Source organism: Lycorma delicatula, chromosome 3 (genome assembly GCF_047948215.1).
Source record: "Lycorma delicatula isolate Av1 chromosome 3, ASM4794821v1, whole genome shotgun sequence".
Lineage (NCBI taxonomy): Eukaryota > Metazoa > Arthropoda > Insecta > Hemiptera > Fulgoridae > Lycorma > Lycorma delicatula.
Genome location: NC_134457.1, coordinates 87,246,388 through 87,273,839, shown reverse-complemented (window position 1 = coordinate 87,273,839; position 27,452 = coordinate 87,246,388). Strand labels below are relative to the sequence as shown.

General features: G+C 29.2%; 1 protein-coding gene across 1 annotated transcript in view; it reads right to left on the bottom strand.

Moving 5' to 3' along the window:
* Window positions 1–604: 604 nt before the first annotated feature.
* RPA1 (replication protein A 70) overlaps window positions 605–27,452 on the bottom strand; it is a 58,987-nt gene continuing 32,139 nt past the window's right edge. The window contains exons 7-12 of the mRNA XM_075360147.1: window positions 19,533–19,645; window positions 11,800–12,043; window positions 10,973–11,127; window positions 7,803–7,886; window positions 6,796–6,984; window positions 605–1,400 (exon numbers count right to left, since the gene is read on the bottom strand). Of these exons, the coding sequence (XP_075216262.1) occupies window positions 1,278–1,400; window positions 6,796–6,984; window positions 7,803–7,886; window positions 10,973–11,127; window positions 11,800–12,043; window positions 19,533–19,645 (908 nt within the window). The 3' untranslated portion in view covers window positions 605–1,277. The remainder of the gene's footprint in view (window positions 1,401–6,795; window positions 6,985–7,802; window positions 7,887–10,972; window positions 11,128–11,799; window positions 12,044–19,532; window positions 19,646–27,452) is intronic.

Sequence of the window (27,452 nt, the reverse complement as noted above, 5' to 3'; positions counted from 1 at the left end):
TTACTTTTATCTTGTTAACTAATACTAAAAATAATTTTTTGATTAAATCAAAACATAAATGTAAGAAATACTGATCAATTAAATAATATAAATTTTGCTGATCATTAAGATTAATTATAAGGTAATAATAGCACCAGTTTGATGTGCTACAAATGACACAAGATATTTTGTTGGTATACTATGTATTAATTACAGATTGCAGTCAGTAAAATCAGTTGTTCTCATTCTCTCATGAAACCTACACTTCTGAATGTTTCACTGCATATCAAAATGAGACAGTGACAGTCAATGAGAACATAATTATGATTTGGCATTTATAGAAAATGGAAACTGTAGAAGTTAATAATTCTGATAGTGCTGATAAATTAGATAAAATAAATATTATTTCTGGGGTAAAACATAAAATAAAATGTATGTGTGTATAGACTGTTGTCTTAACGATGAAATCAACAGTCTTTTAAAAAATTAAGCCAATCCACATCATTTTGCACTGAGCATGTTCTACATTATACAGATATACTCAATAATACGTTATACAGATGGTTATTCAATAAATATGGCTAACTGATGTGATGGGGAAGTTTATAACAAAATGAACAAATAATACAAACATTCATATATTTATTAACAGTAATATTCACAGACAAAAGAATTACCAAAAATGAAATCATGGATTAAACTTTGAAGTTTATTTTGTACTGGAAGAAAGTATTCAGAACTAAGTTCTTATTTTACAACTGCACATTCTTATAAACTAGTGTATTATAATAATTGGTAAAAATAATATTTTAACTGTACTTAAATTTTATAATCAAATTTATAAATAAAATAAATAGTAGCAAATGCTTATACTTTCAATAAACTTTTATAAAATAAGATATTAATTTACATAACAGAGAATGATTATAAGGAAAATTGGACCAAATGTTTTCAGCTATGAATATGAATCTTTTATCAGTGAAAAGGTTTTACACCCAAACTATTCAAAATATCTTAAAAATCAGCTTAGGTAATTTTCAAACTTTAAGAAAGAAACTTTTTGAATGGTCCATACTTATTAAAAAAATAAAAAACAATCAAATATTCGAATAAGTTAATTTTTTACTATAATAAAATATAAAACTTTTAAAACCATTCTATGATTAACAATTTCAAATTAAAATATTGTAACCCATAAAAGAAATAATACAAATGCATGCAAAAAAAAAATTAAACAAATACCATGAGAGTATTTTTTATGTAAGGAAATTATAATAATAAAGAAAGTTCACAGTAAACTACACTTCAGTCTTCATTGATACTCCAGCCAATTGTTTTATTTCTGATATGAGACGATTCCCATATTCTTTATAATCCATTGGCTTTAAAGAAACAATATGTACCTTTCGCCTTAATTCATCCTGAAAAGTGTATTACTTTCATTACAAATGTAAGATTTCAAATTATGTTAAATTAAACATTTTCATAAGATTTAAAAAAATGTGGATAGTGATTAAAAATATATAATATACATATATTTTTTTTTTCTACCTATCTGTGACAAGTATTGCAGAGTGAAAACTATTTTGAGTTTTTTTTTTTATATGATCAAAAGGTTTTCCCCAATACATTTACAAATAACAAATGTGTACACACTTTCAATAAGTATCATTTGTATAGTGAAAATAAACATTCTACAAGAAAAAAATATCATAAATTGGAAATTTTGTTTTAACATACTATTATAATAAAATTTCCCACTCCTGTTATTTACTGTTTTTAGTAACTGTTCCATGTAACATATTATGAAGACTGTTCGGTAATTAAAAAAATGATTATTTATCTAATGAGAATGAAACTAACAATACATAATCCCTGGCTACATTTAGGCAATTGTTCCCACCTTTCTGTAAGCTTCTTTTTCTAGTAGTAACAACTGTTTACTCAGATATCTTTGTCATTTTTACAAAACTTGGTGACCCATAAAAGCTATGAGGATGAAACAAAAAAAAAAAATCTGATGGTGTGAGATCAGGACTGTACAGTGGATGTGGTGACACCATCCTGATGCAACTTTTGAATAGCTTTTAGTGTTTTTTGAGCAGAATGGGAGTGAGGTGTTATCATGCAGAAGAATATGTCAAAATTAGATTTCCTCCTTATTGAAGCTTTCATTTTATTTCTAGCATGTCAAAATAGTACTCACTGTTAACTGTATACTTTGTTTTTCAAATAATTGCAATAAATTATAAATTTATATACTATAGTATATAATTATTTATATGCTAATGCTGATTACAATAAAGGGTTCACTACTGTCAACGGTTCAAGAACTTCATTAAAAGCAACAGTAGCATTTTAGATAGTGTTTTTCACAGATGTGTGGTTTCACATTGGTGGGTATGATAATAGTCAGAACTACAAGGCATATACATAAAGGGCTGTTGGCTTATATTTAAATATTAGCGGATCTGAACAGAGTTTCACACATGCAGGGCCATTTATCGTCTATTTATGAAGCTACTGCAGTCGTTGTTTTGATTGAGTTGATGTTTGCCTGCTGGTGAATGCAGATTGCAATGTCCACGACAATCATTTCTGCTGCTAGTTGTGAAGTGCACACTGTGATTTGACTTTTGTGTGCAAAAGGATCTTCAGCTGCTGAAATTCATCGGGAATTGTACCCAGTGTACAGACCTACAGTAATAAGTGAAGGAAAAGTTAGACAATGGTGTCAAGACTTTAAGCACATATATAGTTTAAGAGTTTATGTACATGACAAAGAGCAGAGTGGCAGGCTCAGTATTCAGACCAATGAAATTGTTGAACAAGTGAACTGAAAACTGCAATGTGATCAGTGATTGAAGATTAGTGCTTTGAATTTCCACATGTTGGACACACCTCTATCTACATGACTGTCACAGAAAAGCTCGGATATCACAAATTGTATGCAAGGTGGGTACTGAAAATGCTCACTGACCAACATAAAGAGCAAAGAACATGCAGAGGATGTCCGTTTTTGGACCGCTATTAATAAGATGGAGATGATTTGTTTTCCACATTGTTATGGGCGACCAAGACATGGATATCCTACACCAACGCAGAATCAAAACGACAATCAGTGCACTGGCGCCATTCAAGTTCCCCAAAACCGAAAAAGTTTAAGCAATCTCTGTACCAGAGTTGAAAAATATTGGCTATCATTTTTTGGGATGAAAAGGGCATCATTTTGGTTGATTTCATGGAATGTTGATCAACAATTACAGCTGATGTGCATTGCAAAATGCTCACCAAACTGAGACGTGTGTTCCAAAATTGATGATGTGGGAAACTATCGTGCAGTGTAATCTTTCTTTACAACAATGCATATCCTCATACCGCTGCCTTAACTAAGAAGATTCAAGATTTTCAGTGGAACTTTTTGACCACCTTCTATTATAGTTCTGACCTTGCACCTAGTGACTACTTCCTCTTCTTGCATTTGAAAAAGTGGCTTGGTGGACAACGGTTTGAAAATGACAAGGAATTCAAGACTGGCTCAATTCCCAGGTGACAAACTTTTATGCATGGGGGTTAAAGAAACTGGTGCAGTTTTACACAAAGTGCTTAGAACTGAATGGCGATTACGTGCAAAAGTGAAAAAGATATGTAGTAAACTAAAACTGTAAGTAAAACCTTTTCTCACAAGTTAATTTTTTTTTAATGACCAAACGGCCCTACTTTATGAATGCCTCATATATGCACTCAAGTTCGAGAATATAAAAAAAGCAAAATCTAAATAATTTGTTTCATCCTTTAAATTATCTTGTGCTATGTTTGCCGACATTAATTTTGTAATTTTAAATAATTTTTTTACATTTTTTACCATGGTGAAAATGAAAAAGATGCTATTTTTGAGTTCTATTACAATATTGATTTTAATTGCTTAAATGCCTCATACTAGAGCTGCAGTACTATAAACCTGAACATTTTCTTTGAATCTCCTCTACACACACAAAAAATAGGCTTATGGTGTGCAGTTTCAAGGTGATGAATAACAGGACCCTTGTTATTGAAAAAAGTGGATGCTGCTATCTACCAAAAAATTATTGATCAGTTCATATTACTGCCACTGAATGAACACGACTTCTGATTGCAACAGGACAATAATAGTAGTACTTGCCATACAGCTTTCTCTACTCTGGAGATGCTACTGGATTTTTTCATTGGAAGTCATTTCTAAAGAATTGTGGCCACAAGATTCCCTGATCTGACAAGTTCAGACTTCTTTATGTGACGTTATTAAAAGAAATTTTTTATAGGATCCACATACGCTGCAGAAATTGAAGACAAATATTACTAATACTATCCAGAAAATAGGGTGCAGCTAACAAGAGTAATCAGGAACATAGACAAACATGTTGACAAGTGGATGGTCATCATTTTTGACATCTTCTGTAAATTATTATATGTTTGCCAATAAAGTATTATTTATAGAGTAAATTAAGTTGGAACACCCTTGTGTGCGTGTATATACATATAAATATATGATAAAATTCATATCTAACTGTAACGTTACTAAACATTACATGAAAAATTTAACAAACCAACATGAATGGAAAGAATTATCCATAATCATGTTTCACTTATGACCAAAGGTAATTATCAATTTTGTTATATTCAAATAAAAATTATACATAAGTACAGAGAATCCCACATTAATGAACACATACTATAATAAACTCCTTCAAAGCAATATTTGTTCCAGTTCCTATCAAATATCTTATCAATTCAATATCCCCTAATATAGTGACAGTCTATATAATGATAAACTTATCTGCAATGACATAATTAAGTAGCTCAATGATAAAATTTTGCCCTCGTTAAAACAAACTTTAAGGAAAAGTGTAAATTACAATTATGTTAAAATCTATTGTATGGAATACTTGGCTGTAGGCATAGTTTGCAAAGGTTCAACTTTTTATTTACATTACTTCTTAACACATTCAGCACAGCATGGAAAAACATATATATTTGCAAAGCCTGAACCATCTGTCCATAAAAAAAACTAACATGACTTGTTGACAAGTCATCTGTCCTTAGGAAGACAAATAACTTATTAATATATTTGCAATTTTATGTTTTTTAAAAAAAAACTTTTATTAAGAAAAAAAAATTATTAATACCAGACTTTTCTTCACTTATTTATCAACTTACTAAGGAATAATGCTAAATAAAAACTTAATTTACAAATTCAAAAATAAAAATAAAAAATGAAATAAAATCTAATTATTGATTGTTAGATATCATTTTCTAAAGCTATAATGTAATATTCTAAATATATATACTAACATTCATGCGCATATGTGGAGACAACACAATACACATACGTTATGATCACTTACCTTACTTACTTACTTTTTTAGACCTATAAAATAAATACATAAAGAAAAAAAACAAAACAAATATAAATGCGTTTTAAAAGAATGATATATTTTTTTAAAACTTATAAAATAAGTAAATTATGCCAGTGCAGCATCTATTCCTGTATTTATATGTAAAACGCTATTTCAGTTTTAACATTGTATGGTTCATTGTTTTATTTATATAACTATGAATAAATTGATGATTAAACCAAAGAATTAAATAAATAACAACAGTTACAATAACATTCAAAATTTGTAAAAAGGTAAAAAAAAACTAATGTCTTATGAGGTACAATTCAGATTGCGTGTTGAGTTTATTGTGGTATTCAAGCAAAGCACTTTGTAACAAAATGGTTTATATGGACATATTACATAATAGGTAATGTTTTTTCTTTTTTTTTGTCGTAACTCACTTGCAGTATTTACTTATTTTGATTTGTTTTTCAGATGTTGCATTATGTAGTGGATGTAGGACAGGTGTATGATATGGTCTGCTGTTGAGTGGTAGAAGAATGGGGAATTCTAGTAATTGAAGATCGGCAGGGGAACCTGGGATGTTATTTCAGATATACAAAAATTCACGTCAAGACTTATGAGAGATGGGAAACTTTTTTTTTTTATAGAAAGAAGGTATTGAAAGTCGAGTGGAAAATATGGATCACCAGATTTTTTCATATAATATTTTAAGGTTTTTCTTTTGATTGAACAGTAAGCCTTCATCTGATTAGCACAGTTGAAATAACATTTTATATTTATATTATTTTAATATTTTTTTAAATAAAAGAAACAAAGATAACATTTAAATTATCATAAGAAATATGGAAACTGCAAGGATGAGTACTTTAAGTAAAAAATTGCCGGGTACGATAACCAAGGACTATTTAAACAAAAGCACTGACAAAACCTTTCTGAGTGATAGCACAACATAAATTAGTCCAAATGCATTCTCAATCCCTTGGTAGAGTTTAATATCAAGTTATCAGCAGTCAATTTTTTAATTGTTCTCGAGCAAAATAATATTGGAAACTGAAAACAGAACATTACTGAACCACAGAAACTGAATAAGGAGATGAGTTTTTTAAATACAGAAAGTTTAAGCACAATTCACCTTGCTTTCCATTCTCTTTTGTCCTAATCACTAGCATTTTAATGCGAGACTACACCTTTGTTTGTGAGTTTAAAATGTAATAATTCACTTCATAACTATAGACAATTGTGGCTGGTTTTGTTTCATTCATTCTTGACTTAAATACCTACTGTAATTTGGAAAATGGTCAATGAGTGAAAAATCAATCAGATCCACTCAACAAATTTTTTTTTACATCTGGGCTCAGCCATTCCAATACAGAAATTAATGAACAAAAATTGTTTTAACAACAAAGTTAAAAATAACCATAAAATTCACACTAACATTGAATGTTTCCATTTTAGACCGAAGACGCAAGTTATATGGTTTAAATAATGGTGCCTGAAACAACTCTTCAATAGCAGCAGCATCAGTTAGTGAACCTATTTCATCAGCTGTTCCACCGAGCAGAATTTCTGCTGAATCTTGAAAAGCGGTTACCCATTGTGAATCTGACATATCGGCAAGCTGCAACTAAATAAAGTAATTGAATCAGTAAAGATTATTTCAAATCAATAAATTAACTTCAAGGATTTTTGCAGAAACTATTTTAAAAATACATCTCACAAATAACTAATTTTTTGCTCATTTACTTGTTATAATAATAATAATAATATTTTTATTTGATTATGATATACATGTAAGCAAATAATACCATGAATAACTAAATATATTTATATTATACAATGTAGTATCATAAAGTTCTGACTAGGTAATATCATCTATCTCAAATCACTAGTGAAGTTCTTCTCCAGATTATACAGAGTAATAAAACTACACTAACAATAAGTAAATATAAAAATTAAATCCAATAAAAAGACTGAAAAGAAATAATAAATTCAAATAATTGGAAGAAAAATAATTTAGAAAATAAATATTGTACGTAAAAAATTAAATGTCATTAATTTTTTCATAGTTCTTTTCAGGTTTCTTCAGTAAATAACTATAGATAATCCTTTTCTTTAAAGAATTTAACTATTATTTGTAAAAAAATCAATGTGTGCACACACAAATTTTTAAATTGATAGTTTAAAATAATGAATTTTGTTACTGAGGTTACACTGTAAGCTTAAGCTCAGTGGCTGGTCTTGCCCAGTCTGAAGCTGACATTTATGAGGAACAGTCAATAACTCATTATTAATGACCAAATGACAATGATTAAAAATAACAACATGTTTAATGTTATTATATTTATAACAAGTAAGAAAAAGGAAATAGATCTCTCAGAACTAATCAATTTTATGTAGTTGACAAAACATTATGAATAAACTGAAAAATGTAATAATACATACTGAAAGAATTAAGCGATATTTAAAGCTGTCATATTCTCTGTTACATTTTTCACATCGGTACATCATTGTATTCTGATCAATAACCTGAAAAAAAAAAGAATAAAAAAGATTTGCAAGATACATATGAACACAATCAAACACATACTACTGTTTGCCAACAGAAATAAACAAATTCTGGAAAGCAATTCAAGCTTTCCAATAAAACTTAACAATTTTCAGATGCATGAAGTAACTAATTTCTTGAATATAGTTTTGGTAATTTTCATTCAATATTTTGGAGTGTAAAACTCCAAAACATATGGTAATATTTTCATTTAATATAATGTTTCAGATAAAATATGAGGAATGTTCATGCAGTGTTAGAAATGAATGTTCTAACAGTATTTAGGATATCTAGTACACCTTTATTTAATTCTTCTATAAGAAGTTACAATGAACATGTAGCTTTATAATATACTAAATTTATAAAACAAGGATGTTTCACACAATTAAAAGATTTTGGCTGGTAAAAAGACCAAAAGAAATTGATACTGTTAAAATTTGATACAGCTATACCTCAAACCACCTTCAATAATTAAAGGGTAGGTAGTCACTACAATATTCCAACAACTACACTAAAGAAACAATATATACAATTTCACATTATTTGATATAAAATACTTTGTTTTTAAAGCGGAGCCAAGTTTTATACTGTAAAAATGTTATTACTACAGAGTGTTCAACTTAAGAAAGGCCCCATCACTTAGTTTAGTCTACAAATGATAGTTGCTGGCAAACATTAAAATAATTATTAAAAGAAGGCATTGAAAATGATGTCCATCCACTTCTATGCTCTTGTCAACATGTTTGACCATGTTCCTGGCTACTCTTGTTAGCTATACCCTGTCTATTTCTTGAATGGGATTAGTAATGTTTGTCTTTAATTCCTGAGGGTGTGCAGACTGCTCTTATAAACAATTTATTTTAAATAATCCCACAGAGAGAAGTCTCAACTAGTCAGATCAGGGGACCAAGGTGCCCACAATCCTTCCACCGAAAAAATTCTGTAACATCTCCATAATAGAGTGAGGGGTGTATGGCAAGTGGTGTTACCCTGTTGCAACCAGCAGTCATGCTCATCCTCTTGCTATAAACTGTTGGATAATTTCTTGTTAAGATAGCAGCCCCAGGTTTTAAAAAACAAGGATCCTATTATTTGTCACCTTGAAGCCGCACACCATATGCCTATTTTTCATGGGTGTAAGGGAGATTCAAAGAAAAAGTGTGGGTTTTCAGTACACCAGGTTTTGTAATTCTGACTATTAACGTACCCACTAAGGTGAAACCATGCTTCATCTGTGAAAAACACTTGATCTAAAGTGCCAATGTTGCCTCTAATGAAGATCTTAAATCTTTGACAGTAGGAACCCTTTTAGTAGAATAAGCATAAGTTAGCTCGTGGAAAACCTGCATTCTATACGGATATTTCAGCACCTCCCTGCAGTGTGGGCTGAACCTAGTAGAATATTCTTTTCCCAGCTTAGTCTCCACAAAGATTTATGAGATCTTGTAACTGTCACTATAATGTCCTATATGATCTGCGTCATTAAAACTGACTTTATCAGAAATGTTTCTGGTCTAACACTGAACCTGTTTTGTAAAATTTCTTAACTAACTTCCGAATACTTTTCATTGGTGCTTCCTTTTCAAATTTCTCCCTGAACTTTCACTGACACACATGAGATTTCATTTCTAAATAAGCTATCATCATAAATACATATTCTTTAACAGTTATCACATTTTTACAAAGAATTACACACGATTAAGCAAACTAGTCCCAAAGCCAATGCTCTAATAGGCAAGCAATAAACAGTTGTCCCCCACTCCAGCTCCAGTTGTATCAACAACTTCCACATTATTTTAGTCATCTCACAACAATATATGCATTTAGTACAAACTGCTGAGTGAGTGATAGTGCTACTTTTAAGTTGAATAACCTGTATTTAAAGCATAGAAAATAATGGTAAACTCTGCTAAAGTCCAATTCATTTTTAAACACAAGAAAACTTCAGCCAGTTATAATTTCCAGGAAGTGTTCAGTGAAGTTAGGAAAGAATAAAGAGGTAAGAAGATGAAGTAAAATGTTCGAATAACATCTACTAGTTCATGACAAAAGACTGTTTAAGGATGATTCTATCTCTTGCGATAAGAGTTGGAAGTGCCGACTTCTGTGTATAAGTAGGCATCTTGGCATTTTCATGCAGCGGTTTTGGGTTTGAATCCTGGTCAGGTATGGCATCTTTTCTTAAGCTACCAATTTTCACCAGGCTGATGATTATAGCTGTTGATACCAGTTCTTCCATAAAAAAAACCTGAAGTAAAAAATTAAAAATGAGATTAATTAGGACAGATTATTAACAATCAATACATTAGGTCCCAGATTTCAGCCTCTCTTAAATAATGGCAAAAAATTTGAGCTAGCTTATGTCCAGAACAAAAATGAATGGAAAGAACCTTGACATATCTTGATTGATATACACAAGAAAACAGTGTATTTTTTAAACATGTTTTTAGTGATGAAACATGGATCTGCAATAAAACTATTAAAAGTAAATGCCAACTGATGAAGTGTATCATTAAAAAACTGAAGTAAATTAAGCATAGTAAAGTAATAGCGATTATTTTCTGGGACCAGAAAGGGGTTTCTTATTGTAGATTTTATGCCGAACAGCAATGTGACTTATAGGTTAACAACCATGAAACGTTTAAATGGCAACATTGCACAATTCAAAACAAATAATGTTACCTACAGTCAAATGCCATAATTTTGTATCATACTTACATTCATGTGTACTTAGCTGCAACAATTGAAATGCTTTTTCAAACATTTAGCAGAACAAATAGCAATGAACTAGTAATTCGTAATTTCATTTTTCTAAATTAAATCTTAGGCAGTACTAATTCTGAAAGTAATAATAACAGAAAAAAGCTGTCACTGAATAAGTGGTTGATAAAACTACAGACAGAAGCTTTAGTGATTATTTTTTAAAAATTACATAGTATGTTCCTGGATGATCCTTGTGGATACTTCAATAACATCAAAATTAATAGATAAATAATAATTTTTGTACTATTTTATAAGTACACAACTATAATTTTAGTAAAGGTATAATTATATTTAAATAAAATACCTTTTTATTGCATTCTGGTTGTGGACAAGCCTTATAACAATAATTATCATTTCTAATATGCATGACATATGCACAAATACTGAAATATTCCGGTTTTTCTGTGGCTGGAGGTGATAATTTTGATTCTTTAATGGTAACAAATTTGGAACCAACACCTGAAACAGAATTAAATATATTTATAAAATGTTACACTGAACTAAACAGACCTAAACTGAATGGAATTCATGCAAATTTTATGAATGATAAATGAGTATCATTCAAAAAACTAAAAAGCACAAGTCTGTATGAAGAGTGATCCGTTACAACTGTGGATATCACAGGATGTAAAAAAGTAATGTCTGTTATACATTTGCTGCCACAAACATTAATCAAGCCTTGTTAGGTGAGTGGTGGGGTAAGCTTTCAGTCAAAAAATTAAAATGAGTACACTCTTATTAGTTTTGTAATAACTAAATTTACACAAAGCTTCCAGGATAATTTTTTAACACACAACCAATGATTCAAGTTACATGGTGTTAATGATGATAGTAATGGTAAGTTAAAATCCTTTAATCTTTATATAATATTAAAAACTGAATTTTATTTTATACAGTAAAATTTCCATAATTCAGTTATTTATACGTTTTTATAGTCATTCTCATAGATATATTATTAAAAAATAAATAAAACAATAATTCAGAATAAGTGATACTTATATTTATTTATGTTCTTGAATAATTCCAGACTTTAACATGACACTGCAGGAGGTTGGTAGAATATAATATTGTAGACAATACTCTATAAATATATGAATTAAAGATTATAAACAAATGGAAGCAGTTGCCTACCTTCTGATGCTCCACCTCTGGCTGAAAGACTGTTAAATTGAGCATCTAGAGAAAGGCCATCGAACCACCCACGCAATTTATGAGCTTCAGGTATATCAGGATTGATCTGAAGAACTGAACTGCTCATCAGATTCACTGTTTTTCCACCGCCAAATTCAGAAATTCTACCTTGTTTTAATGCAATAACAGGTTGAGCAACTCCATCAAAATTTTCAGCATCCACACCCCACATCGTTAAAGTTACCTAAAGATACATCCTTTTTATAAATCTAATCATTCAGCCAAGTTCATATAAACAAGATGAGTTTTTTAAAATAGCAAATATTTTTTAAAGTAGTAAAATTTTTAATAGTATAACTGTATATAATCGATTAGTTACTGAACAACTAATATTATTTCACTAGTGACACATCAACCTTATAGGTAACAAAATTATACTTGCATTCAGATATCTTATTAACTGATGATGAGCAATTAGAATTTGAAAGCAATATTAAAAAAAAAAGATTTTTAAATAAGATTGGATTATCTTAGATAATTTATGTACATGATAGAAATTAATAACATTAAATAATTTTTGAAAAACAAAACTTATGCATATCAATAAAAATGGCAGAGATATGAACAATTAGTTGGAGGGAGAGTGAGTATGCTCATTTAAAGAATTAGGAAATGTAATTACCTGAAATGGAAGCTCTACTAAGGAGATAACAAGCAGAATTTACAATGGAAAACATTTGGAAGGGTTCAAGGATAGCAAGAAAAGTACAATTTGAATTAAGAAAAAAGATTTTGACAGTTTTGTTTGGAGTGTGATACTGTATGAAGGGAAAACATGGACCAACAAAAGAAATTTTGAAAAGCGGTTATAGTAAACGTATGAAGAAAATGTAAGAAAGAAGAAATACTAAGAAGAATGGAGGAGGATGAGGTTGACTGATGAAAGATATTAAAAATGAAAAAAAAATCATGGTTACGCACATACTGAGAAAGGGAAAAGGGAAGAAAAAACCTATTATGTTGTCAGACATAAGAGGAAGGGGAGTTGTGATTAACTAAAGGATATACAGGACAGAGATAGGTGCAAACCCAGGTGATATTTGTCTTAGGACAGTCTTACCAAAAACGAAAAAGAGATTGATCAAGAATACATTTTTTCTGATCATAAGAAGTTTATAAACAAAACTAATATACAGATTAAAACATGGAGGCTTTGAAGAATAAATTGGCACGTTCCATTTGACATAATTGTAACAAAATTTGCTTCATAAGGTGGCAACATTCATGATGTCACAATATGCCAGGTGGTAACATCTTATTTCCCCTTATGTTTGTGTATTATAAATGGAATATTTTCAGTTCAAAATGACAAACATTTTTGCTTCAAACAACTGCCAAGTACACCAAAACTGCATAAAAAAGCATGAAAAGCCCAAAAACATTTTACGAGCAACAGAAGGATTCTCAATGCTTGTCAAATGGCATGTCTGGAGGATTACACAATATTCTTCTGAAAGCACCAGCCAAATATATATGAATTTTTAATTTACAAAACCATACAAAAAGAAGTAAACTTATACTTTTTATTAATACTTAAATCAAATGCAATAAAATAAGAAAATTAAAAACTAAAACAGGTTATTACAAAACTGATCAATTAAAACTTTTAAATATGTTAAAATGTTAATTTTTTCATGTTTAGATTTTTTATAAAAAAAGAGAAATTAATTTTCTAAAATCTTGAAAATATTAACTCACTTTAAATGCAGGAGGCATGTACATTAACATAACTACAAATGTGAATGATGTATATACTTTTTTATATTGTTTAACAAAAATTATAATATACTAGAAATTTAGTTGAGATTATCTTTAATAACAGTTGGAAAATTTCTCTCGTGATCAATCATTCCTACATTTCATGTTTATTTATGAGTTAAATTTTAAAATAGAAATGATGACATCACAGAATGAAATTTTGGTAGATACACCTTTCTACAACTTTTGAAAGAGTAATTGGTCTGTTTAACCAGTTAAATAGACCGATAAAAAATTAGAAATAGGATATTTGAACCTCATTGATCATGATGACAAATGGCTCTATGATGGCAGTGAATACAGAAAAGCAAGCTTAATTATATATAAGTTTAGCAACAATAAAAATAAAGAGCTTGATATGTTAACATTTTCAGATTAATATATCTAACTGTTGTAATCATCAAAGACATTTCCACCAGTATTATGTGATAAAATTGAATTCTATTCAGAGTACGGTAAATATTTTGTGGCTACAATTTTGGGTTCCTATCAATAAAGCTTTGTAACACAGATGCTTTAAGCACAAAACAGTTCTTTAGAATTTTTACCAATAAGTTAGTTCATATTTTTTGGAAAAAAAATATTTTCATACAAAAGATGAAATCTGTTCTACAATTCGTTAGGGAATACAACAGAAACTTTAAAGACGCACCTTCAGTTTATGAGGATTATAATCTTAGAAAAAAAAATTAATACTATAAGTTTACAGAAAGAAGATTTTAAAACTAAAATAGTAATTCTTTCCAATTCCTGGGGGATGCATTCCTACAATCTATTATGACTTTAACTATAACTAATAGATATAATGAAAACCTAATAAATAAATTATATACTTAAAACAAAATTTTAATAAAACATAATATAAAACTAACAAATAATAACAAATACAAAAATGCTAAAAATTAATACAATATATAAATTATAAAAAATTCAATAAATTATTTAAATCTCTTGAATTATGTAACCATTCTAAATTTTGTTGGTTACGAACGATATATATATTATGTCATAAAGAAAAAAGTTTCAATATTTTCAAAAGTAGTTAATATTCATTTGGCTTAGCTGATATTATAAACAGAAAACAGGCAATAGTATTATATTATTTTAATAGTTAAATTATTTTATATATTTTAAAACGTAATTGGTTTGATAAGAAATTGTATTACATAACTTTGTTTTTTGATGTCTGACATGGTCTGAATAGCCAGATGGTGATGTCATCATGGGCTGGTGAGAGCATATACATTCTCAGAAAAAAGTGTGTACGTGCATAAATACGAACGGGCGTCTGGCGGGGGAAGCCAGACTGACATTCTTTGTTTTCGAGGCTAGTGTGAATTTAGCAGTCATAGAGTGGAGATGTGTTTTGAGTTGGCTCGCACGGAAGTGGTGATGTGTTCTTGGTTTGATGAGACAGGGTAGTGAGACTGGGTAAATAGGTGTATTCGATGCGAGGTCATCATTATTTTTATATGTGCAGGAAAGTATCCTTATGTATATGAAGAGAAAAATTAATGATATGATTCAAAATATATGATTCCATATAATTCTGATTAATTTAAATCTCAGGAAAAGATTTTTGAAAGTGTATGTTTGGAGTGTCGCTTTATATGGAAGTGAAACTTGGACAATCGGAGTATCTGAGAAGAAAAGATTAGAAGCTTTTGAAATGTGGTGCTATAGGAGAATGTTAAAAATCAGATGGGTGGATAAAGTGACAAATGAAGAGGTATTGCGGCAAATAGATGAAGAAAGAAGCATTTGGAAGAATATAGTTAAAAGAAGAGACAGACTTATAGGCCACATACTAAGGCATCCTGGAATAGTCGCTTTAATATTGGAAGGACAGGTAGAAGGGAAAAATTGTGTAGGCAGGCCACGTTTGGAGTATGTAAAACAAATTGTTGGGGATGTAGGATGTAGAGGGTATACTGAAATGAAACGACTAGCACTAGATAGGGAATCTTGGAGAGCTGCATCAAACCAGTCAAATGACTGAAGACAAAAAAAAAAAAAAAAAAATAATTCTGATATAAATAATATGTTTAACTAATGTTAAAAAAAATTATTTTCTTGTATTGTTAATGTTAATTACTTTATTTTATATATTTTTTAAAATATGACAGACGAGTAGTGTGGAAATGTGTTTTCTATGATTCCATATAATTCTGACATAAATAATATGTTTAATTAATGTTAAAAAATTATTTTCTTGTATTGTTAATGTTAATTACTTTAATTTATATTTTTTTTTAAATATGACAGACGAGTAGTGTGGAAATGTGTTTTCTATAACTTCATATATATGATTCAAAATATGATTCCAAATAATTTTGATATGCTTAATATGTTGAATTTATGTTAAAAAAATTATTTTTCGTATTGTTAATGTTAATTATTTTTTTAATTTTAATAATATACATGTGATCAGACTACATAGCCCTAGTACATTTTTTCGTTGTTCCTCCCTTGATTTGAATTGTTTTGTGATTGAGCTTTTATTTTATATTGATTCTACAATGAGCTTTTCAAATTAAATTTTCTTTTTTTTTAATTTGGAAATAAGCTCGCAATTAAAAACTGCATATACAACAAATAACAAAATAATTAACTACATAAATAACAAATCCCACTACAATAATAAAACAACAATAAATTTAATTTAGGTAAAGGGAGTATATAGTTTAAAATGTGCAAATTGTGATCTGGAATATATCGGGATGACTAACCAATCTTTTTCAATTAGAATTAATGAACACATTAATTTTATAAATAAAGAATGATCCAATTTTGTTACACATACCTTAGAAAATAATCATAATTATAACCCAGATAATTTTATTAATATTCTTGAATATCCCAATAACCTTCATAAAACAAATATTATACAAAAATATTATATATACTTAAATAATAAAAGCTTGATAAATGAACAAACAAAATTTGAAAATCATGTATTATTCAAACAAATATTAAACAATCATTTTGATTCTTAGTTTGGTAATACTGCTTCATACTAATAAATATAACAATTGAGACCTTCATAATAACATGACGGATAACGTTAACTTTTTTTACCTTTTGACGATCAATATAATAATAAGATAATAAATGTTCTGCCCAAAGGCAGGTTTTCACATGGCTGCTCTCCATTCTGCACCATCCGTTTCATTTTATAGTAACTTCCTTCCCTTTTTATATTATCTGCCATTTTCATTCGTCTCAGACCCTTTGCTTTCGTCCCAGTTACAAATCCTTCCAATGCTGTTACCATCAGGCAGTCACATCTCAGCCAATGTCCCAACCAACTGCATTTTCTTCTTTTTATCATTTCAATAATTGCCTTCTCTTCTCCCACTCAACGAAGCATCTCCTCATTCTGAACTCTCTCCATCCAGCTAATCTTTTCCATCCTCCTCCAAATCCACATTTCAAAGGCCTCCAATCTTCTCTCCTCTCCCTTCTTAATAGTCCATGTCTCTATTCCAAGAACGGCCACACAAAACAATTTGCAAGTTTTTTCCTTAGTCGCAGATCTAGTTTGCTACAAAGCATTCTCCTCATTTTGCTGAATGCTTCCTTTGCCCTAGCAATTCGTACTTTAACTTCCTGATCACACTTTATATCTTCTTTATTAATGCACCATAGGTACTTGAAGGATGCCACTTGCTCAACTTTATTTCCCCCAATACTAACTGATGCCTTTTTGATTAATTTGCTAATTATCTTCATCCCATACTCCTCGCAGGTTTGATATATTCTTCTCGACCTTTCATTCATCATGTACTCACTCTCTGCCAACACTAATATGTCATCAGCAAACCTAAGGCACTCTATCCTCCTTCCTCCAATGTTTACACCCTTATTGCCAGTTACTCTTTTCAATTATCACTTCCAGGTAACAGTTGAACAGAGTCAATGACGTGCAACATCCCTGCCGCACCCCACTCAGAAGTCTGCTTTCCTCTAGGAAAGTTGGTAAGTGGAAACTATTATATAAATAATTTACTATGAATAGAAAGATCTTTAAAATTATAGAAATTTGAAATATCTTATCTAATGACATAGTTAAGGCAAAATTATTTAGAACTCCTAATGTATTTACAAAACAATTTTTATAACAGTCATGAAATAATTTATTTTGGTATATTAGCTAAGGATCATTTTGCTCATCACTATGACTTAAAATACAACATTTTGGGTAGAAACTCTAATAAGAATTTTTTCTTATATTTTTATTTGTGAGTCACTTTCATTATTATTCCAATATTCCATTATTATTATTCCAGTCTTCTATAAATTCTCCCATTCAACACTCTAGTAATATCTTAGCTACATGCAATATGAGGCTAATGGTCCTTTATTCCTCACATTTCAATGTATTCTTCTTCTTTTCGATTGGGACCATATTAGTAGTCATGAAACCTTCTGGCCAATCACCACTCTCATATATATATATATATATATATAAAAAAAAAATAAATTACATAGGCTTGTGATATCTCTAATTCCCCTTTCCCCTAAACCTTTCCATAGCTCAGCCGGTACTTCATCGACTCCACATGCTTTCCTGTTCTTTACTTCCTTTAAGGCTTTTTCTACCTCTCCTCCATAATGTAACAACCTTTCTCCTCTTCACACACTTTTGATTCATCTTCAATTCCTAGGATTTCTGGTCTTTTATCTAATTCATAAAGTCCTTCCACATATCGTTTCCATTTACCTAGAACCACCTCCTCATCTTCTGTCGCTACTTCCATTCTAGTTTTACTTTTTCTCTTTTTAAATACCAGTTCCATAACTACTCTATACATCTCTTCAAAATTCCCTATCCTCTCCAATTTCTGAATATCTTTTTCACACCTCTCCATCAACCATGTCTGCCACGCCCCTCCCGTCACTCTTTTTATAGATCAATTGTTATATTTATATATTTTTTAAAATTCAATTTAAAAAAAAATTATTTAAATTAAATTAATTCAATTTGTATAATTAATGATAAGTGAAGTAAATAATTATAAGTAAAACACATTATTGTTCCTGAGGATGGATTGATAATTCAAAAGTGCTTGAACATTACTATTAAATACTGTTGGTAAGTGGAAACTATTATATAAATAATTTACTATGAATAGAAAGATCTTTAAAATTATAGAAATTTGAAATATCTTATCTAATGACATAGTTAAGGCAAAATTATTTAGAACTCCTAATGTATTTACAAAACAATTTTTATAACAGTCATGAAATAATTTATTTTGGTATATTAGCTAAGGATCATTTTGCTCATCACTATGACTTAAAATACAACATTTTGGGTAGAAACTCTAATAAGAATTTTTTCTTATATTTTTATTTGCGAGTCACTATCATTATTATTCCAACATTTGTATAATGTTTATTAAATAAAATTGCAATTAATTTTTCAATCATTAATAAGAGAAAAAACTTATATTAATGTACAGACAAGGCACTTGTTTATCTATAATCTGCTCCTTAAAAATTAATAATTATTTTTAAATTTTCCTTAATTTATTCAATTTCTTCTGTACAGAATTACTATTTTAAGCATCCTCATTATTGCTAATCTTTAAATTCACACTAGAAATATGTTTTTCTGATTATGAAATCCTTTTCTATTAACTCAAAACTATACTCAATAAACTGAACAATATTGAGCAATTTAATGTTAAAAATATCTAAATACAAATAAAATTAAAAGAGAATGATTAATGATACAATTTATATGTTTATTTTTTTTTCAGATATACTCGCTTTCAAATTGTTTAAACTGTTCACATAAAAAAATAAGTCCTTTAAATAATACATGTTTCAATAGTTTATTAAATATTTTTTAATACTAGTTCAACAGAAAAAAGTCTTTAGAAATATTATTAATATTAGTAAAAACTTACTGAGGTCAATGAATGATCCACAAGAACTAGATCTCTTTTCTTCAGTTCTCTATTGGAAGTTTTTCCGACAAGATTAACTAAATCACCAGCACTTTTACATACCCCAATAATGTCTATAAAAAAAGAATTATAACCTATTTTTAAAGGAAAATCAATATCTTATTAAAAAAAAGAAAAATATTAATCTAGTAAACATTTATTCCTCTATAGCTCCATAAAGGTTCAAGAATCCGCTGGAGTACAGCACATGCTCAGTGATCTCTTTATCATAGTACTACCCCTTGTCCATTCTACAAATCCATACTTGGATTTCCCTTTATTAAAAATTTCTCAATCCTACAAAAATGAGTCTAGAGTGTCAAGATTAGGACTGTAGCATTGATAATCAAGTTTTCCTAACAATATTGGAGTTTGTTTTGTAGTGAGTGATCATTCACAGATATGAAGTAAAGAATAAGCAAAAACCCTCCTGATGGTTTTGGGTAGATTAGCCTAGTTGGTTTGCAAAATATGTTTCTGCACACTTTAATAATAACAAGATTCATGACTTACACATGTTGACTGTGGATTTCAGTAGAGAGAATGTTTTTAGCATTAAAAAAAAATTAACTAAATAAATGCACTTTATGGTCGGGTTATTAATAATCTATGATTCTTTGCAGAATAGTATACAAATCCCACTAATCAAATGATTTGGAGGCACTGAAAACAACCGCACCTATTAAGATTTGGACACTCACGTACATGGGCTATTCGCAGTAATAAGTTGGAGCGCTACTATAGCCTGTGCTGGACAGTGATGTATTAACTAACAGTGTTTTAACTAAGTTGGAGCTTGATGGTGAAGGTTTGAATATAAACTATATTAGCGGATCAGTAGATTATTAAGTCAATTGAATTTTTTATTAACATATAAGTGTCGTTCAAATTCTATTTTAAGATGCATTTTATGTCAAGATTTATTTCATTTTGATATTTAGTGATGTATGAGAATTTCTTAATTGTAATAATTATCAAAAAATATCTTTGAGGTTAGTCAACTTTATTAAGATTGAAATAATAACTTTAAAACAAACAAATTATATAATTTATCATGATAAACATTATCAAAATTCACAAAACAATTTAAGTAGACACAATGGAACCTTACGTATAAAAAAAGAGGTAGACAATCTGTTAGTGAATCATACAATTTTGTAATAAAGGATAATCCAAATCCTTTAAACAGTTTATAAACACTGGTTACCGTACTAAGAAAAAAATGATCTCAAACAAATTAAAATGTTTTGAAAAGATAAAAAATCAGTGTAAGGTGTCAAAACATGGCTTGTAATGTACAGCCCATAAGATACAAGGTTATCTAGTGAGTTAGGCTATGACAAAATAACAATTATTATTTGTTAAAAACGTTAATATTAATTTTAAAGTTAAGTTAATATAGATTACAATATTGCAATTCTTAAAGCAGCATATGCAATAAGCTTTCATTGGGTTTTATTCCATTGTATGATTCTTTTTATGTGAAAAATATAAAAATTATTTATGTACTAAGAATTTATGATCTTGTACAATGATATATCACTGTTTCACACGAGATAAAAACAAAGAGTAAATAAATATTCCCTTCACTGTAGGTTAGGCATTTTTTTTACAAACATTAATGAATATAACTTATATTCGTTATAATATTATCGCTGATCTGCTTAGTGGAGTGGTAGCATCATCTCTGCCTTTCATCTGGATCCTGGATTCAAATCCCAGTCAGGCATGGCATTTTTCATATGCTATAAAATTTCATTTCCATTTTCGCAATACAAGCTTCTCTATAAGATTCTGTGGTGAATTAATTCATCAAACAAAAGAAACAAAAATGTAAGTATTTTAATTTAAAATGAAAAACTGTTAAATTAAATCTTGCAACAACTGCATGCTTTTGAAAGTTGAGGACATATCAACGACTATTTTTATATAAAGGTTATTATTATATTAATTTATTTAAAAATTATTGAGTCTTTAAAATGATTTAAAAAAGAAAATTGATACAATTTATGAAATTTTATTACAAAAAGTGAAGAATGTGACTCATATCATGCTGCAAAAAAATGTCTGATGTTTAACAAACATAATGTGTGGCAGAAAGTAGGTTCAAGGATTTTCAATCTCGAAGAAATTGAGTAAGACTGGAGCACATCTTCAGACATGATATCAGGAATGAACTAAACGTTGATCATAAAATAGTTTTAAACCATTTGAAAAAGGATGATAAAAAAACTCTATAATTGGGTACCTGGGTACCACATGATTTAACAATGAAAAATTTAATAGATCAAATTTCTATCTGTGAATCAAGCTATAAAGGAATGGAACCATTTTTGAAACGGCTCATTGTGTGATGAAAAATGGATCACATACAATAATAATGTCTGGAAAAGATCATGGTGAAAGCCAGGTGAAGTTCCATAAACGCTCGAAAATCAAGGATTGATGATGTGTACGTGGTGGGATTGGAAAGCAATTGTTCACAATGAATTGATGTCGCCCGGTCAAAATATTAATTCTTACCTTTACTGTCAACAATTGGAAAGTGATCAGAATTGATCACACAAGAAAGGTGTTGTCTTCCATCATGTTAACACAGACTCCACACATTATTGTTCGTCTGTTGTATATTGACCAGAAAGTTTTGTTGCATCCATCATATAGTTCTGATCTTACACAATCAGACTACCATTTGTCTCAGTTAAATAGTTTTATTTAATTTCAGTAATCTACAGAAATTTATTTACTAATCATGTCTTTGGTCTAAATATTCTACCTTTTTTCACATCTTAATTTCAGGATGTTACTTTCTGAAAAGTTGTAGTTTCATCTTGTACACCAACAGCTTTATAAACAAGATTTGTTTATTTGTTTTCAAATACAAAGTACATTATAATAATTTACACTATGAAATTGTACATAGGGTTAAAATCCTAACCTTTCAGATTTTTCTATATAATTCAAGCTTACACATACAGTATTACAATCTGGTATCACAGGTTTATTATATAGTAACTTCATGGTTCATAAGACATCATGCCAACATGTACAAAAACAATGCATCATCCAGACTATTACAGGGCTTATAGTTTTCTTCTAGAATATTTTTCACAGTGGAATTGTACTCATAGCTGAATGCCACAAATATGTTTTTGAACAGCTAAATACCATTCTTGTAAATATAAAAATTAGTCATAGAAATGATATTAAGGAATATAAAAATTATATAAATCATTTTGAATTATAAACCGAATCAAATTTATTTAATATATTTAAAAACTTGTATAATAATGCTTTCAGCAGATTTTATGGCCATTTTTACTAACTGGTGGTGCTGTTGTTTCATAGTACAGCATTAATTTATGTTATTACAGGCAGTCTCCTTGAATTTAGAACACAAGAATATTTTGAATGCGGTTGAAAAGTGGTTGGATTTGAATCATGTCATTATATAAATACTGCTTTGAATGTTTATATGCTTCATAATATTCAAGAGGTAATATTGTTCTTATTCGTGTATGAATAAAATATCATGGATACCAATAGTGGTGAATGGTTTGTAATGGGCATTCATGAGACAGTCGGCAAACACTGACTCAGTGTTGCTATTGATTGCTTTTTTAGGAGTTCACAATATCTCTATTTGAAGCTGTATCTATGTTTGTTCTATGACAAAATATTCTGAAGCAGTTTCCTTTTAAATTCATATGTTACGCTTCTCTAACTAAAGTAATGTTATGGGGTTTTATTTCCTATCATATGTCATCTTGAACATCAGCATTTGTATCCAGTGTGGCTTTTCAAAGTTGAAAGTAATTTTTGTGTAAATTATAAATGTTTACTGTTAAAATATAAATTATGAAATACAAACAATTATGTTTTAAGCATATGTTTAATATTTTCCTTAAATCATTTGCGAACATCAGGTAATTTTAAAGCATCACACTAAATAAATTTAAGTTTGTCATTAAAAAATAATAGTTTTATGTAATTTTCACTGCTTGTTGCCAATCAGAAATAAACGAATTTCCATGTTCACTATATAATTTAAACAATTTTTTTATCATAATCAATCTTAACTTACTTATTCTGAAACATTAAGTAAATTAAAAAATTCACTTACAAAAAGATACATTCATCCGATAGCTCGATTGTGTAAAAGATTAGATGCATATGTCACTCTTATTGTAGACAATACTAACATAAAGATTTAAAACATAGTAATAAATAATTTGAACTTTAGAATACATAAAAACCATGGTTTATGTTCATAACCTTGTGCAACTTACGACAAATATAACCTTTTTTTCCCTATAATTATTTTATTATATTTTGGAGAAAGGCAAAACTAAGAAAAAGACAAAAGCAAAATAAAATAATTCTTTTTAATAACAATGAAACTATTGATAAAGAACTTTGAAATTTATCAATGGAAATTTAAAGCTCTAAAAATATTACTTTAACAAGATTGAACAATTCTTTAAATTATTAATTTGTGAAAATAGTGTTTCATGCTCCTGAAAAAAATTGGATTTTTGTTGGGCAATGTAAAGTCCAACAAGATATGTTAATGAGGAATTTCTAGTTATATAATCAATTTATTTCTTATAATTATTTTTTGTTTGTATCATTATTTGCTGACAAATTGCACTTTTAAAAAATTATAAAAATATAATTAAGAATAAATTATATTATTTTTTAATTTTGTGCTAAAAAAAAAATTGGTGGCAGAGTTTACTTTTTATTTATTTATTTTTTTAATATCTCTAATGTAAAATAAATATATAAAAATTGAGATCATTACACAATAGCAGAAAATTTTATGCAAAATACATTCTTTATTGTTTTTGTAAATAATCTAAGTAATCTCTCACTAAGTAAAATGATACTATATGCGAGGCATTTTGATAAAGAATGCATGAAGAGAAAATGTCTCTGAAAGTACCATAGAACCCAGGAAATACGATTATCATCCTAAATTCAAGGAAGGGGAAACCGTACAATGGTTGGATGGGCTACCAATTAGTACATACAATGACTAATGAATGGAGGAACTGAGTATCTCTTGGAATAAAGGAATTCTTTTTATCAAGTGCCAACAGTCTCAGAGCTGGATGAGCAGGTGAAAATTGGAGCTCTCTCTTGCCCCTCAAGTCAGAAATATTTCCTAAGGCAGATGAGCTTAACAGCTAATGCCATACAATAGGGAAGGTAATGGGAAACCAACATATTAAAGATCTTAGAATATTTTACATATTAGTATGATCAAGTCTTCTTCAGAAATTTTCCGGAGCCAAATAATCTCCCTATTGGATCTCTAGATGGGAATGGCTAAAGACCAACATAGAAAGAGTAGGGAAAAAGAGACAAAGGTAACAACATGAAATGGAAGAAAACTACTACAAGCAGAGACTCAGAAATGTGATACTAGAAATAGAGAGATTGAAAAACAAAGCATCTCTGGTATAGCAGAGATGAATGGCCAAATCCCACTGATTTCTGAGCACAGGCTTACTCACCTGTAATAATTGAAGCATTAATTGCCAAGAAGGAATAGGAATAAAAAGCTAAGACTGATTGTGAAGGGGTACGTGCAATAGAAAGACTGGCATTAGTGAAAGTTGATAGTAAACTAGATGATACAATTCTAGTCCAGATTTATATGCCAACCTTTTGGTGAATGGTAAGCAGAAGCAAATGAGAATTATTGATTGATCCAGAAAAAGTCTTGAAGAGACTGAAAGAATACATTAGCTGGTCGTACAAATGGAAGGGGCTGAAACAAGAAATTTTACAGCAAGAAGAGGAAGCATGTTAGGAGAAAACCCATCTTAAAATGTGAATTTAACACAGTAGTTTCAATCATAAGCACTAGAGAAGCTCCTGAATTTGATGAAATACCCACAGAACTTATCAAGAAGCAGGAGAGGAGTTAAACAATTTTACTGTAAAATATCATTAATACAGATGCTGAGAAGATGGCTGCAGATTTGCAGAAATATTTATTAGTTCCTAATCCACAGAAAACAAATGCAACAAATGTGAAGAGTTTTGTACAGTAAGGTTGGTTTTCCATACATTTATTTAATTGCAATAATACCAAACAGGATTGAGAGGAATCTAGAGTTGACAGAAAGTGGGGATCAATTTGGCTGCAGAAGAAGGAGAGGCTCAAGGGAAGCCATTCTATTCTAGCACAATGACTGCTCATTCAAAAGAACCTAAATAAATATGTGTTTATTACATTATTACTTTTCACAAAGGAGTGAAACTTATTCCTAATTTAAATTCTACTTATTAGCAATTTCAACTATTCCAGCATATGTACTTTCAACATTGGGAACAATATGTTCTAAAGAAATTCCTTATGAAACAATATCATCCATTCCATATAGTAACAGAGACAATTCCTCTTTAACTCTATTTCCAAGAAGCAATATATGAAATAAGAGAAGAAATTAGCATAGGAATCAAAATCCAGGGGATAAAAATGCCTTTACATAGTAGCCATGACAGAAAGTGAATATGATACAATTATATTATTTACAAAAGAATGAGATTTTACCAATAACTACAACTTTAAAATCAATGAAGTTAAAACAACAGTAATGGTTTGTGAATAGTGAAAGGTATAAATTCATTTAAAAATTGAAACTTAAAAGTAAATCAAGGAATTTAAAACTTACAGATCTTTTTTTGGTGGAAAAAAAGATATAAAAACAAATATTGGTCTAGCAAAGATAGCCTTTCACAAAAAGAATTTACTAAGTACCAAAAAAAATTATTTCACAAAAACAGAAACAGCTGCTTAAAATATATGTCTGGAGGTGGTACTGTATGGGAGCAAGAGTTGGACTGCAGGAATTCCAGAGAAAAAGAATTTAAAAGCATCTGATGTGGGGTGCTACAGGTGAATGTTAAAAATAGGAGGGACAGACAAAATCACTAATGAAGAGGTACTCGAAAAAAAATAAATCAGAACAGAACCCTCTGGAAGACAACAAAAAGAAGGGCTACAAATTTAACATACACTGAGACATGAAGGAGTACTGAAGATGATTATTGAGGGGATGATTTAAGAAAAAAAACCCAGAGGAAAGAGTAGGCTGGAGTAGACAGAAAGATCATGGATGATATGAATTGTACAAGCTATGAACAATTAAAGAGACCTGCTCAAGAGAGAAGGAAGGAAGAAAGGAGGGGTAAAAACTAGATAATTCAGATCCTAACAAATTCAGAAAAGAAAATGAACAAATATGTTATTTTCAAAAAATTATTTAAAAAATCGGAACAGCTGTTTTGGTACACAATACAAATTACTACAAACAGAAACAGGTGTTTCTGTTTGTAATAACTGAGGAAGGTACTGTGTACTGAAACATAATTATTTTCTTTTGTTGATGGATTTTCATCGTGTAACAACTTCATCCATCGATTGAAGATTCATTTGCAATTTTTATTTTTCAGATTTATTTGTAATTTAATATAGCACTTCTTAATTAAACATTGGTTGACAGAAATAAAAGAAACACTATTTTAAAAAGGAAGAGTTTTCAGTGAAAATTTCATTTTTACTTATATATTATTTTTCAATTAAAAAAAAAGTTGTAAATAATATTTTGCTTAGCCCATGAGCACCTTACACTTTTCTATAAATAAAACTTACATGGAATGCCTGAAATAAAAAAAAATCTTCCAGCTCTAATGATTGCTAAATATAAATGTAGATATTATTAATAATATAAATAAGTTCTGATTTCAAAAAAAATAAAATAAAATAGTCTTTTTTAAAAAGTTCAACTTTAGTTGAGGTTATAAAATAGTTTTGAAGGTCTTGTAAAAATGTAATAATTATCAAATGAAGGTGGGGAGAGGAGGAAG